The 16,001-nt window shown below is 46.5% G+C and overlaps 1 protein-coding gene across 29 annotated transcripts in view; it reads left to right on the forward strand.

Moving 5' to 3' along the window:
- ABI2 (abl interactor 2) overlaps positions 1-16,001 on the forward strand; it is a 90,623-nt gene that overhangs the window by 50,510 nt on the left and 24,112 nt on the right. For 4 of the 29 annotated variants that reach the window (XM_083154178.1, XM_083154176.1, XM_083154184.1 and 1 more), the window contains 4 exons: positions 184-308; positions 1,607-1,789; positions 3,429-3,587; positions 9,773-9,877. In XM_083154178.1, the coding sequence (XP_083010304.1) occupies positions 184-308; positions 1,607-1,789; positions 3,429-3,587; positions 9,773-9,877 (572 nt within the window). The remainder of the gene's footprint in view (positions 1-183; positions 309-1,606; positions 1,790-3,428; positions 3,588-9,772; positions 9,878-16,001) is intronic. The other 25 variants (XM_083154190.1, XM_083154188.1, XM_083154203.1 and 22 more) reach the window with 7 other exon arrangements.

Here is a 16,001-nt window from a genome sequence, read left to right on the forward strand (position 1 = left end):
TAAATTAACATGAACTAAACCTTGTTAAGAACAAGTAAATTAGTGCAAGCTAATGTATCAGAAAGCAATGGAAAGTAAATGAAGGTATTTCTTCTGTTGGTTGTATTCTGTTTGTATAACCTAGCACTGGCCGTCCGCGGAGGTCCTCTGGTGCTGTACTGACCCTTTATTTGCTCCTTATAGTAGCAGTGGAAGTAGTGGCAGCAGTCACCCCAGTAGTCGGAGCAGCAGTCGGGAAAACAGCGGCAGCGGTAGCGTAGGTGTCCCAATCGCTGTCCCCACTCCATCTCCTCCGAGCGTCTTTCCAGGTACGTCTTTCAGGAAGTGTAGTAAAGCAGTCACGTTATTGCTGTGCTGCCATATTTAACGGATAATTCCACCAAAAGCCTGGAAGATGCAGTGTAACAACCTGATTCCAAGAGGGTACTCCACATTCTCGCAGTGTGATTGTCCGCTGACGCCGCAAGACCGCACCGTGTTTCCAAGTGTGTGCTGCCTGTCCCGGGTGCAGTCCAGATCACAGCTCAGTGTTTGGTGGAATTTTCTGTTATTACTGTTCTCGCTCTGATCAGTAATAATTCATCTGTAGTTACAGTAAATGTTTGTGGTTTGTGCTCTGCTTTATCCCTTCCCAATGTCTGTATAATGAAATGATTAATTTTCCTGGGAGAGGGGGTGGTTGTATAATATTGTGCGCTTATTGTAATCGCCTTATGATTTAGTAAGTTGTGCATTTAGGTTTAATTTTTATTTAGAGTACATTCACTTAGCTCCTGCTCACTACCTCTGCCTGTGCACAGCGCTTCCAGGATACGTAACACGGGCAGTGCGATTGTCCGGTTTCCTGACTGCAGCCGATTTTTAATGGATTATTATGTTATGACAATCGGACACAGTGCATGGCAGATTAGTACAAGTATATAGTAAATTAATACAGTTGCACCAGGGGACAGTACACTGACACAATTATATATTCTAAGAAAAGCACATGAGGAGAGAGGGCCCTGCTTGTGAGATCTTACATTCTAAAGCGGAGGGGAAGACAGACTGGGGTGACACGGAAGGGATAGAAGTGAGCATGAAAGGAGGTTAGGATGAGAGATGGGAGACTCCGTCTGTAACAGGAAGTTGATTCCTCCCTGTCAACACGGCCCCAGTCTACGCTAAGGGGCTTATTCGCTTACAGGCAAGCTTAGCCGCCCAGTGTGGTTGCTGATTCTGCTCAGCCCGCCATGGGCCACTGTACCCTTGGATGCCAAATCCTCCATAGACTCTGAAAGCAGTGCCCCCAGCTCTCACGGATATTAGAGCAGGTGGACAGCTCCTATATGAGTTTCCATGGAGCACAATATATAACAATATAATTGGTAAAGTAACCGTCCCCATTACTGTAGTGTACACGACCAGAAGTGTGTTTCTCTGTATATTTGGTGACTGGTAATACTGACTCCTGCTTGGGTGCACACAGAGGCTTCTCCTTGCATGAGCCTTGACCACGGCTGGTGTGATTGGGGGGATCACCTGTGGACTTAATACCTAACACTGCGCTTCATGAGAGCATCTCTAATCTCTCCTATTAACGTCACATCTTCCTCTCTCCACATAGCCCCCGCTGGCTCGGCTGGCACTCCTCCCATTCCTGTTACCTCCACACCTGCCCCTGTCCCTCATGCTCCTCCTACTAGCCCTCCCACCTCAACTACCCCAGATGCTGCTGCAGGAGCCCCACCCCCTGCTGATGGTTTCACCTCTCCAACTCCCCCTGCTGTCTCCTCTGCTCCTTCTACAGGTGAGTGCGTGCATGGATCTAACCCGTGGTGATGCTCATGTCTAATATCTGCCACATTTGCATGCCTCAAACTGTGTTCACGTGCACCATTGGTGCTCAAGACCGGTCCACAAGTAGCCCCGGCAGGCCATGTTTTCTGGATTTCTTTAGTCATGCCCAGGTGAGTTAGTCTGTTTCTTTGGGTTACTTTTGGCACCTCCTTCCGCAGATCAGAATCCTGTAAACATGGCCTGTTGGGGGCAAGTTGAGGACTGGAGTTGAGAGCCCCCGGGTTTCCAATTATTACCTCACCAGTCTGTACAAGAATCCTGAGTTGTTTTTACGTCTTGTTGTGGGTTTTCCTGGTGGTCGGGAGTTTAGCTAACTATATGCCTTACAATTCAACTTATTTGTGTATGTGATGTCACCGTGATGTGTTAGTGTTTGTCTTTGGGTGTAATCATAAATTCTTAGCTTCTATTAAACGCCGCAATACACTATGCATCTTGTCTGAGGGGAGAAGTCACCTACCATGCTCCTTGAACATACGATATATATCGCATGCGGCCCTTATGAAACATCGTATGCAGATGCGATCCAGTTCCCCGCTGCCGGGAGGGTGGCTAAATCGGCGGTCAGACGTGCGGCAAGTCCGACCTCCGACTTTGATCTGATGCACGTGGGACCGCGCATCGCTTCGGATGTCAAACACCTGACATTTGGACATTTGAAAAGAGGCCAAATCGGACACGTGTATGGGGGCCTTAAGAATTTAACAACACTTAGCCTCGTTATAAAAATAAAACTTTGTCCATGACAATGTAACAAGTAACACAATGTCTGCTATAATAGTGATCTAATGGACTCCAATTATCGCCTCCAATCATCCAAGTGACAAAGTTTATATCAGGTAAAATCTGATATCACTGAGGGGTATTTGTCCATGTGTCTCGGAAAAGAACATCTGTATCCCGTATACATAATACAGACACAAAGCCACATAACGTGTGATGGGATCTGATGCATTTGTGGTGCCACAGTGTCAGATATCCGGGAAATGTATCCTCAGCACTAGAACCTTAACCAATATTATGCTGGGCTGCATTGCCATACAGTCTACAAGTGATACTTAGAGGTACTGTAATAGTCTGCATTATACATTGTCCTGCACCTATCACTAGCAGGCAGCATGTACGCGAGAAGCTCCGGCGCGGATGGAGGGCTGCTGTGGGTGGCCTATGGTGCAGACCCTCTAGAACATGTACATGGGGTGGCCCCGTCCACTGATTATCCTGAGTGGAGGTTCGTGGCTTATGGGAAGATGTGACTGTAAATCACACAGACGGTTTCATTGCAAATACAACTCAAATGTTTTTAGCTGGTTCTATGAAAGCTACCGGATTGTGATAATTTATTTAGTGTGTCAGTGACCCCGTTGCGGCTCGGGGTGTGTCGGAGACCCAGTTGCGGCTCGGGGTGTGTCGGAGACCCCGTTGCGGCTCGGGGTGTGTCGGAGACCCCGTTGCGGCTCGGGGTGCCATACATCCTGTATATGTTCATTACTCATTAGGCAGTGATACTGTAATTTGGGGAATGTATGTTCCTTGTCCTGTACCTGGTGGCACTTCCATTGGGCTAATATGTCTGCTCTGTCCTCTAGGTAACCCAGCTCAGTTCTACAGTATGAACAGACCCGTGTCTCGGCACACCCCACCAGCAATAGGAGGTTCTCTTCCATATCGTCGTCCTCCATCCATGACCACACAGCCAACCCTACAGAACCAGATAAATGGAGGACCCTTTTATAGCCAAAACCCAGGTAAGGCGGCGGCTGGGACAGTTGGGGCTCTATCTTATGTATTGCTCGCAGTACAGAACCTGGAGTTGAAGTGCAGTCCCCGTGTGCTAAGTATTCAGTGGGCGTGCACTGTTCTCTGATCACATGACCGGCTCCGCTGTCATGGGGGAATATGGATGTAAAACGGTAGCCAATCAGCTGTGCTACGAGTGGGGCTGCTCGGGCGAGCGCTGCCTCGGTTATTGAAACCACTTACAGTAAATATATTTGTCATCTGTCCCGGGTAAATCTCTTTGCAAACTGTGATGTAAATGAATTGAATTCTGGCTGGACTCTCCTGAGTAGTGTTTTTTATCATGGATGGTGTAATCTATAATCACCATATGGGGCAGGTTCAGTTACTGTACCTGCGGGTTGTGTCCTGTGGTCTGGTGTCAGCGTGCCCTGAACTATATGATCACAGAGCAGGGGGTAATTCTGGCACTGTAACCCGGGAGAACAGACCCCACGACACTACCACTGCTGGACATCTGCTCCAATGTACAACCAGCTATGACTAATGTGTCACTAGATCCTTTCTGTTACTTATATTCCCACACCGGCACCTGTTTATGGCGTACTGTCCCCAATTACAGGACGTGTCTACAAGTAGATGTGGTGGTCTGAGCATATGTCATAATGAGGGATAGTACGGAATACCTATGTTATGCAGTGTGTGTGTGTGTGTGTGTGTGTGTATAATATGTATGTATGTATGTATGTATGTATGTGTGTGTGTGTGTGTATAGATATAGAGAGATATATTGATATAGAGATCTATAGATATATATGTATATATATAGTGTTCATTCTAGCACCCGCTATCTTTGAAAACCCATGCAGTCCCTCTTCCCTGCCTGTGGTGTCGCTGTGGTGTTTCTAGCACAGGTCTGGTTTGCAGATCAGTGCTGATATACAGACCACACTGTGCTAGAAGCACTACAGCAGACAGTGACACCCCAGGCAGGGAAGAGGAACTGCATGGGTTTTCAAAGATAGCGGGTGCTAGAATGAACACTAAATATATATATATATATATATACACATACATACATATACACAGATATTATATATATATGTGTGTATGTTTTGGCGTTCAGAAGTCTTTGGCCAAGGAAAATAATATAATTAATAATATATATGAGAGAGGATATATTTTAAGGAAATAATAAAAACATTTATTCCTAATATTTCACATGATATTGTAACTAAACATGATCAGAATGATTTCCCATTTTATAGTATAACACACACATTTCCGGTTACACTTGGCGCTCATCAGTGTGTTCCCCCGAGCTGCTTCTCATCATTGGGGCTCTACAGACCAACTCTTCTGCCTAATTCATCCCAGAGTCTTTCAATGGGATTGAGATCAGGTGACTGTAGAGACCATTCAGCGGTGTCTAGGGGGTGCTGGAGGACTTTGGGTGTACCCGCCAAGGGGTGTCATCGCAGTGCTTATTAACAGGAGCTACAGCGGTGGCACTCTCCAGGGAGAGCTGGCATCTCCTGGTACCGCCCATAGTGACTGTGGTGGGGGTTTGGCCAGCAAGGCCACACCCCCTTTCCCCAGCTCGTTGTGTGGACTGCAGACCAGGCGGGCATACCACTGACGCCATGTCAAAATCTGTAGGACTTCTGCTATTCTTCACTTTTCAATTCATTTCTACACTGCTAAGTCTGTCTAATGGTCGTTACTGTGTCACGTGAAGAATCACTGTGCAATACTCATGGGCACCGTGTGATGTACTGACATACTGCAGTATTCTTTATAATCCATCGTTGATGGTATTTGAACTAAAATTCCAAGTTTTCCTCCTCCAAATCCCCCAAAACATGACCTGACCATAACTGTATAACTCAGAACATAGTTATGTCTTCTGGTTCCAAAAAGTTACAACGTGGACTTGTTGGTCCAAAATATTTTTTTCAACTTGCCCAGTGTCCACTACCTAGAACCCGTGCTCTATGCCCCATTGAATGCGTCTTCCATCAGTGATGTTCTCTGTTCTGTGATTGCAGTTGCTGGGAGTCTTCCTGATTCCAGGAATGTATTTCTCTTCCATCACTGATGTACACCTGGGTCTCCAGGACGTTTTTAGTCACGTTTGTTTCTGTCACTTTGTACAGAGATAATGCATACGTCACACAGACTAGACTGTGGAATGTTTTCTTTAACAATTTGGCGATGTGTATAGCCTTCAGGAATATCGTGATTTCTGCTGTGCAATTTAAGTCGGTATTCGCATCTTTTTTTTTTTTTCATTTTGAAAAATTTCTTTTTATTATTTTTGATTTTAACACACACAAAAAAAGCTCTAGAATATTCCATTACTAACATTTGTTACATATAAATATTATCAAATAAACCATCATACTTATCAGATTTATGAATGATTGGCTCTAAATAAAGGACCTTACAGATCATAAAACTCTTGGGACTGCGATGAAAATAGGCTTAAAAATAATACGATAAATGTAAGCATAGTACATCTGATCTCAAGTTTCGTTTCTAATAGTGACAGTGATGTTAGGGAGCAATTACAGTTATTTATTTGTATTAAGAAAGAGGAATATATGTAAACATCTATACTTTGGCCAAAGACCTTTGCACACTAGTTTTGTGTGTGTATATACAGATAGAATAAAATGAATGTGTATTATAGATAGATATAGGAGCAGAAACACTCGGCACTGTGTATGATATGTAGAAGTTCAGCCATTTGCTTCTTGTCTTAAGTTCCGAGAGTGCCACCTGTCCTCCAACAGCTATGTGTGTGTGTGTGTGTGTGTGTGTGTGTGTGTGTAGAAACAGGGGGCTCAACATTCACTATAATAAGCTAACTCGCCTTAATATATAATATAAAAGTAATCAAAAAAGTAATGTGGTTTTCGTCATAAGTCGGAGCCGGGGACTTCAATAGAAAACCCGGAGGGAGGAGGCAGCGCCACAGAGGGGAGGGAGCCGGGCAGCACTGAAGCTGCCTGAGTTCAGTGATTGAACTCAGCAGCGCTGCCCGGCTGTAAACAGTGGCAATCCCGAGAATTTTCCGGGCTTGCCAGACTGGGCACTGAGGCACAGCCCGGAAAATTCTCGGGCTTGTCACTGAAGGGGTTGTCAGCTGTGACAGGTTTAGGGTAAATGAGCGGTGCAGGAGAGGACTATGATCACAGGGTAGGTGGCTACAATGTGGATGAGAGGAAATAGGTCTGTTTCTGACACCTATTCCCACCTGGTGTGGTATATACCAGCATTAGTATGGCCTACTGGAAGCAGCGGACACACCAGTCTCACGTGCTTCTGCTCCCCAGGTCTCCTGCAGATGTTCTCCGGTCTTGCAGCTCACATCCTCCTCATTGTATTTTCAGTCTAACAATTGAATTGTATTGTGTTTTATAACAGAAGTATATTGCTTTTTTTTTATTTATTTACAGTTTCTTGTATTGTGCAGCAGATTCCGCTTTACCATTGGAAACAGTGATAAAACTGCTGGTTTCCTAGCACGGCGCCCATCGCATACCGTATTTAGTGGTGTGCGATGCGATATTCCCGTTAAATTAACAGGAGTGCTTGTACAATGAAATATCGCATAGCATCGCATGCCAGCAAATGGCATGCGATGCGATGCGGTTTTTAATTGTACAAGCACCCTAATGGGTGCTTACAATGTTAAATGCACCCCCATTGTCAACGACACCCCCACTATCAACGCCAACCCGAAGCGCGGCGAGCGCAGTGGTTCACGTTCTCCGACCTTTTCATACCCCCACTATCCACGTCGGCGTGGCGTTGATTTTAGATAGTGTGGCGAGCGCAGTGGAATACGAGCCCGAATCATGGCGAGCGGACGCGGAATACATGTGAAGTAATCTGTGTCCCCTCGCGGGGCTCGCTGCGCTAACTACATCTAAAATCAACTCCACACCGACGTGGATAGTGGAGGTATGAAAAGGTTGGAGGACGTGTACCGCCGCCCCTCGCTGTGCTCGCCACGCTTTGGGTTGGCGTTTATGGTGGGGGTGGCGTTGACAATGGGTGTGCATTTAACATAGTAAGCACCCATCAGGGTGCTTGTACAATTAAAAATTGCCTTGCATGCCGCTATATTGCATGCGATAAGATGCACTTCGATCAAAATCGGGGGCGCCGTGCTAGGAAACAAGTACCCGCTTATTGCTCAGTTATTCTTTTAGGGCCATGCACAGATGAGGGGGCGGGGGGCATTGTGGCTTTAGTAGAGGATGTGGCATCGCTGTTCTCCTGTGCCTGCACCTGACCTCTCCCTGAGCATCCAGCTCTGCACACAACTAGCCATGCCTGTGTCTCCGCAAGGAACGCATGTTATCCCAGTACAAGGATGGCTTGTTTGCTTTGCACCCATGTTCTGCATGTGTCCATAAATGTGTGCATTCTATGTTGCTGTACACCCCTCACTGCTAACCCTACGTTGTCATCCAGCATCAGAGCATTCCTGTGTTGTTCCTATGGCTACAGACCCAGCTGGTGATGCAGTGTGTAATGGTTGTGTTGTGCCCTGTTATCGCTCTGTATCTGGCAGTACCCACATACTTGTGTCATGTACTATGCTGTAGTAGCGTGCCATAGTAGCCAGTGTCCTATTGGGTGCCTCGCCATGCAGTCACACGCTGGGGGCAGTATTGATATCAGGATCATGATCTAATACTTGCTGGGATAGAAGCGTCATGTCAGCGTGGTACAGACAATCCCATCAGATACAGTATAAATAATCTGTAACGGAGCCCTAGCAACAATCATTATATCCAGACAGACGTCAGTGCCATCGCCTCCATGTACCCACATACAGGGGTTGGACAAAGGATTTTACACATAAATGAATACATTGCAATTCTAACCTTAAAGCAATTCGCTGCCGCCGCCGCTATATGTAGAGGTTTTGTCACTCCGTCTATATCCTTACGTCCTACATAGAGGGGAGAAGGAAGGAGTGGAACGGTCAGTCCTCGGCAGCGAGTTATGGTGACTGTCTTATAATGTCACGTGTTGGACCTTCTGATGTCACGCCATGTCATTTATTCTGGATATTTTATTAAAACAACGAAGTGATTCTAAAGGTTGTGCTTAGGGTGTTGTGAACGATGGTGAAATGTAATAAAGGTGAAGCTTGGGAGTAATGGTCTTTCCCAGTGATGCCCTGTAGCCTGGACTATAATCTGCTCCAGAAGAGCAGACGTATCCCTGCTTATCTACAGACACTACCCTGCAGGACATTGCACCACATACGTACATATTCTCCCCTATATTATCTGCCTGCTGTCCTGTCCCCTCTCTCCCCGTCCTTCCCAGGCCACTGTGCCTGCCATGAATGACTTCCAGTGACTCCTGCATGCTGTTACGCACCAGTTATCCCCCCCCCCCCGACCCCCCTTTTCTCTCCTTCCGTTTTGCTGACGGTCTCAGTAATAGCGGAATAGATGTGCTCTCAGGTGTCACGCTGACTTGTGTCATGACTATTAATAGCAAAGGATAAAGCAGTGTGCTGGATGTGACGCGCCATGGCGTGCGCTATGGGATCGCAAACAGCTTACAGTATCGTTCATATCCAAGCAGCAGAGACGCAGAAGAAACTGCCGGAAACTCTGCCCAACTGCATCCAAATAATGAGCTGATACCGCGGATTAATAGCATTGTATATATGGTGTAGTATTAACATTGACTTGGTTTGTGTTCTAACCCCCTCTCACGTTGATGTATAAAGTGCAAGCTGTTGTGTGCAGGACTGTGGGCTGAGGTTCCTGCATTGTATAATGCTGGCCCTGCAGCCAGGGGGCGCACACACGATCAGGCATGTTACCTTGCTCACATTGCTAATTTATGTTCCTGCGGGCTTGATTCACTGATGTGCCGAATCAGCCCCCTCCCGGTGTCCGGAACCCCCAACTAGCACATTCTAGCTGGTAAGTGGCAGTTTCCTGGCTCGCCCGCGTCACCTCAGTGAATCAATCTCCCATTGATAAATAGATCTGTACACTTTTAACAATTCCCTTTTTCTTGTTTTCCTTCATTTTAGGGTTCCCATCTTCCACATTCTGCATTATCTGTCTGGCTTCTAAGTCTTGCTCTGCATTGTTCACCCCTCTCTAGACCTGTGCATCCTCTAACATTGCTCTACCTTTCTGGCTCACAGATAGACCTCCTGTTCTGTTCTGTGGAATGCTTGTCAGACTGGTAAACAAAAGGGACATGACGCAGCCAGCAATTGCAAGAAATGTGAGGGTGAAAAAAGTGCTAGGTCAGTACCCGTCCTTCCCGATTCCAGTGTCCCCTGCACACCACGGTCACTGTACATGCCTTGTCTTCTGGTACACATTAATGTGAGAACACAGAGCGTAAGGTGCAGGGAATGGGACTAAACACCCACCTGGGAGCAATTCGAGCCAATACAACCCTTGGCCATGGGAAGTGACAACACATTCAGGAGGCCTCATCCTGGGGGATTCCCGCAGTCTCCTCTTAGTCCACTCTTGGTTTCTCTTGAACTGAGATAGTATTGGTGTGGAGGTCGGGTGTGGTGTGACATGTCGACATGTGCAGAATGTTGACATCAAAAGAATGTCAACAGTTGGCATGTTGACGTAATATTTTTAGGGTAATTCAAGCCTAACCATAACCGCACAGCCTAAACCTAACCTCAGTCTAAAACTAACCTAATCCCAATTACAGCCTAACTATAACCATAACTACCTCCTTATCCTAACTACAGCCTAACCCTAGCCCTAACTACCTCCTTATCCTAACTACAGCTTAACCCTAGCCCTAACTACCTCCTTATCCTAACTACAGCCTAAACCTAGCCCTAACTACCTCCTTATCCTAACTACAGCCTAAACCTAGCCCTAACTACCTCCTTATCCTAACTACAGCCTTACCCTAGCCCTAACTACCCTTATCCTAACTACAGCCTAACTATAACCATAACTACCTCCTTATCCTAACTACAGCCTAACTCTAGCCCCAACTACCTCCTTACCCTAACTACAGCCTAACTATAACCATAACTACCTCCTTATCCTAACTACAGCCTAACTATAACCATAACTACCTCCTTATCCTAACTACAGCCTAACCCTAGCCCTGACTACCTCCTTATCCTAACTACAGCCTAACCCTAGCCCTAACTACCTCCTTATCCTTACTACAGCCTAACCCTAGCCCTAACTACCTCCTTATCCTAACTACAGCCTAACCCTAGCCCTAACTACCTCCTTATCCTAACTACAGCCTAACCCTAGCCCTAACTACCTCCTTCTCCTAACTACAGCCTAACCCTAGCCCTAACTACCTCCTTATCCTAACTACAGCCTAACTCTAGCCCCAACTACCTCCTTATCCTAACTACAGCCTAAACCTAGCCCCAACTACCTCCTTATCCTAACTACAGCCTAAACCTAGCCTTAACTACCTCCTTATCCTAACTACAGCCTAACCCTAGCCCTAACTACCTCCTTATCCTAACTACAGCCTAACTCTAGCCCTAACTACCTCCTTAGCCTAGCCCTAACTACCTCCTTATCCTAACTACAGCCTAACTCTAGCCCCAACTACCTCCTTATCCTAACTACAGCCTAAACCTAGCCCCAACTACCTCCTTATCCTAACTATAGCCTAACCCTAGCCCTAACTACCTCCTTATCCTAACTGCAGCCTAACCCTAGCCCTAACTACCTCCTTATCCTAACTACAGCCTAACCCTAGCCCTAACTACCTCCTTACCCTAACTACAGCTTAAACCTATCCCTAACTACCTCCTTATCCTAACTACCTCCTTATCCTAACTACCTCCTTATCCTAACTACCTCCTTATCCTAACTACAGCCTAAACCTAGCCCTAACTACCTCCTTATCCTAACTACAGCCTAACCCTAGCCCTAACTACCCTTATCCTAACTACAGCCTAACCCTAGCCCTAACTACCTCCTTATCCTAACTACAGCCTAACCCTAGCCCTAACTAACTCCTTATCCTAACTACAGCCTAACCCTAGCCCTAACTACCTCCTTATCCTAACTACAGCCTAACCCTAGCCCTAACTACCTCCTTATCCTAACTACAGCCTAACCCTAGCCCTAACTACCTCCTTATCCTAACTACAGCCTAACCCTAGCCCTAACTACCTCCATATCCTAACTACAGCCTAACTCTAGCCCCAACTACCTCCTTATCCTAACTACAGCCTAAACCTAGCCCCAACTACCTCCTTATCCTAACTACAGCCTAACCCTAGCCGTAACTACCTCCTTATCCTAACTACAGCCTAACCCTAGCCCTAACTACCTCCTTATCCTAACTACAGCCTAACCCTAGCCCTAACTACCTCCTTATCCTAACTACAGCCTAACCCTAGCCCTAACTAACTCCTTATCCTAACTACAGCCTAACCCTAGCCCTAACTACCTCCTTATCCTAACTACAGCCTAACCCTAGCCCTAACTACCTCCTTATCCTAACTACAGCCTAACCCTAGCCCTAACTACCTCCTTATCCTAACTACAGCCTAACCCTAGCCCCAACTACCTCCTTACCCTAACTACAGCTTAAACCTAGCCCTAACTACCTCCTTATCCTAACTACAGCCTAGCCCTAACTACCGCCTTATCCTAACTACAGCCTAACCCTAGCCCTAACTACAGCCTTATCCTAACTACAGCCTAACCCTAGCCCTAACTACCGCCTTATCCTAACTACAGCCTAACCCTAGCCCTAACTACCCCCTTATCCTAATTACAGCTTAAGCCTAACCCTATCCTCAGTCTAACCCTAACTACATTAGTAGTTTAACTCTAACCGCAGCCTAACTTGAACTGTAACAACTCTAACCTCAGTCTAAACCTATCCCTTTCTGAAGCCTAACCCTATCTATAGCTTAACTGTAACCCTAATTACAGCCTTAAGCCCCATACACTCTACACACGACCGTAGCCAATATAGTTAACCACATTGGCCGCTGGCAGACAATATTGTCCATTCCCACTGAGCGGTATGAACCGACAAAATTGCTCAGTGACTTCACCGGCACCCACTGAACCTGCAGATTATTTGGCTATATTGCCATGGCTGCATGGTCAATAGATATCACTATCGTTTATGGCGCGTGGGAGTACGCATAGTGTCCACACAATATCACTCAGAAGCCCCCTTTCTGAGCGATAGTGTTAACAATATTGCCTAATGTGTGGTAAAGGTGCATACACACTGGAGAATGTTTTTGGCCAATTTCATTCATTTTGGCTCTTGTGAACGATATTGGTCAAAATATCTTTCAGTGTGTGCACTGAGAGACATCGATGACCATGTTCTCTTGAACCCAGTGTCCTGGACGAAAGATGTTGACGAAAGACGACAGAAGAACAATCTAGGTACAATCTATAGGCTTTTAAAAAAAAAAAATATATATATATATGCAAATTGAGCTGCATGCACAGGTGACGAACAACCTTGATGAACAACCGACAGGTACGCGCATCATCATTCGTCGCATACACACTGAAAGATATTGTGACCAATATCCTTCAGGAGGGCCAAAATGAACGAAATTGGACCAAAAAATTGTACAGTGTGTATGGACCTTAACTCTAACTACAGACACTGAGAGAGGTCTCTGTCCTGTGACTTCATGTGTCCTCGCTGTCATACATGCTAAGTGTATCATCCTGTGATTGGGCCTTCTGACTCCTGCTCCCGGACACACGTACAGCGCTACATGTTACATATTAGGCCGCTTTGGCAGGGGAAAGATCTTGTGTCACTGGAAGTGCCCTCCGGGGTCTGCCACCCCATGCAAGCAATAGTAATGGGGATTGGGAGTGTGAGACCAATGGTTTCAGTCTGTTGTATGATATAACCAGACCTTAATGACTGCCTTTATAGTGGTGCCACAATGTTACCAGACACCAACATGGGAAGTTAGAATTTGTCCTCCCAGTTCTGTATGTATAAGTCAGCGGGTTGGGGAATTGGTAGGTGATGGTAGACGCCCCCTTCTGTAAGGAATGTGTGATAGGTGAGGCATGGGAGATCACCTCTCGCCCCTCATTAGGGGTGGTGGCATTACTATTAATCTGGTGACTCAGATTAGGAACGGGTGAGGAACCAGCCTTGTACCTCCATAGATCTCTGGGCCAGTAGGGGGCGCCGTGTAATCGCACAACATGCAGTATTAACATAATTGGCCGTGTTGGACCCTATTTTATGTGTCTTCCTGAATAACGTTTAGAATGGCTGCATAATCCCCAGAAGCCTCTAGGAAGTCTAATAAATGACAGATGCTACCGGGGGAGGTTTAAACCTTAGCATCCAATGAGAATCTTGCTATATTTTCTGGAAAATAATGGTGGGAATATGGTTGGTTATTATTGGGAAATGCCATAGTCTACCAGGCCTAAAGTATTGCACCTCCCGCTGCCCAGTCCCCCTCCATTCATCCAGTGTAACCCACATCAGCACCTAGTTTCTGCTGCCCACATCTGTCCAGTCCTATCATTCCTGCATTCTCCAGATACCTCCACTTGTTCCTCTGCACATCCTCTCCTCGCTATACGGTCCATCTCCCATCACCCTATCACTACCTGCTTCCTATCATACGTACTCCCTCACTAGATCCTTTCATCTCACTAGTAGTCAGTTCCCACGTCACCCCCTTCCTCCTCTTAGCACAGTATTCCCCTCACCTATATCTGTTCCAGCTGTATCTTTCCTACTTTACTGGTTTTGGCTACAAGGACAGATCTCCAATCTCATCCCCAGCCTTATGTCCACATTCTGCTCCCATTTTAGATGTTACCCCTTGGCCTACATGTAATCCTCCCAGTCTTGTCCACATCCCTCCACTTCCCACGCTCTCCCCTTAATGTCCTGTTCCCCACTTACAATCTCTTTATCTCCACCTAATCCTGCTGGCTGTTATGGGGGTCTCTCCTCCCATGATCAGAGGGGTGGTTTCTTATCCTGATCTCTCCATGCTGTACATTGTTATTCCCCCTGGGTAGAAATGGTGTAATACACCTGTAATCAGAGACGTGCTTATTGGACATGCTGTGTGGCTGGTTGTCCTCACTTGGTGTTACACAGAACCTGTGTGCTCCTGAGATTGTAGCAACCTTACATCTGAGCCCTCTCCTCTGTGTCTTCTATCCAGGCTATATAACAATCCCAACCCACCATCAGCCCTTCCGCCCAGTTCCTTAATATGCTTGTATCTGCTTTCCCTCCCTCTTCCCTCTCATTCTTTTTGATCTCTGCATCGCTCCTGGGAAACCTACAGCAACTGCTTGCACCGCGCTCCTCTGTCTTCTCACCAGTGACTTCCACACCACCACAGTGGCCATTCCTTTATCTAGTATTCTCTCACCTCCAACCAACCCACCACTTCCCAACTACAACCGTCTTTCCTGCAGCATTTCTCCGCCTTCCGTGCACACACTCGTTTTTTCCTTTCCCTCGCTTGAACCAGTCTGTTCTCCTATGATTGCTCCGTTATGCCCCAATCATGTAACCCTGTATAAGCACACATTCACCTCCGTCCTGATGTGACTGTCATGCTCACAGCCTCTGGTGATTTATGGCTCAGTTATGGTGCTCAGAGCAGTCCCTTCACATGGTGCTATCTCTAACATGGTTCCCTGATGTTACAGCTCTGATGTCTCTCTTGTTAGACCTATTTAAGTCTATGCTCCAAGCTACTCTGTCCTATTCCCACCCACCCCCGCCAGCCCTCTCCATTTGCCCATGGCGTAAGCCTCCTTTTGCTCTTTCTTTACCATTTTCTCTACAAGCCTTTTGGTGGATTTTCTCTTGTAATGTTTTCCTTTCTGAATTGCTGATTTATTACCAGTTTAATTTAGTCTATTGAAAAGCTAAAAAATAAATCCCTGCTTACAATCCTCCTGAAATTACAGTTTGTCTGTAGCTCCTAATTCATGCAAATGTATTCTTCTTCATCTTGTACAAGCTGCTGTTATAATAATTATGTGCATTTACATATAGAAGAGGAAACAAGGAGATGGATAGAATGGGGTATGTTCAATGGTCTTTGGCGAGCTGTGGCAGCAAGCAGTGCCGATAGCTGGCCGTGGCAGCGAGCAGTGCCGATAGCTGGCCGTGGCAGCGAGCAGTGCCGATAGCTGGCCGTGGCAGCGAGCAGTGCCGATAGCTGGCCGTGGCAGCGAGCAGTGCCGATAGCTGGCCGTGGCAGCGAGTAGTGCCGATAGCTGGCCATGGCAGCGAGCAGTGCCGATAGCTCGCCGTCACAGCTCGCGGTTCAGTATTCAAGTGTTACAACCAATGTTCCAGGTGTGGATTTATTCTGGGATTTTAGCACACACAAACACACATATAAACACGTGTGCGCACACACACAC

Source organism: Crinia signifera, chromosome 7 (genome assembly GCF_055691185.1).
Source record: "Crinia signifera chromosome 7, ASM5569118v1, whole genome shotgun sequence".
In the NCBI taxonomy this organism is placed as follows: domain Eukaryota; kingdom Metazoa; phylum Chordata; class Amphibia; order Anura; family Myobatrachidae; genus Crinia; species Crinia signifera.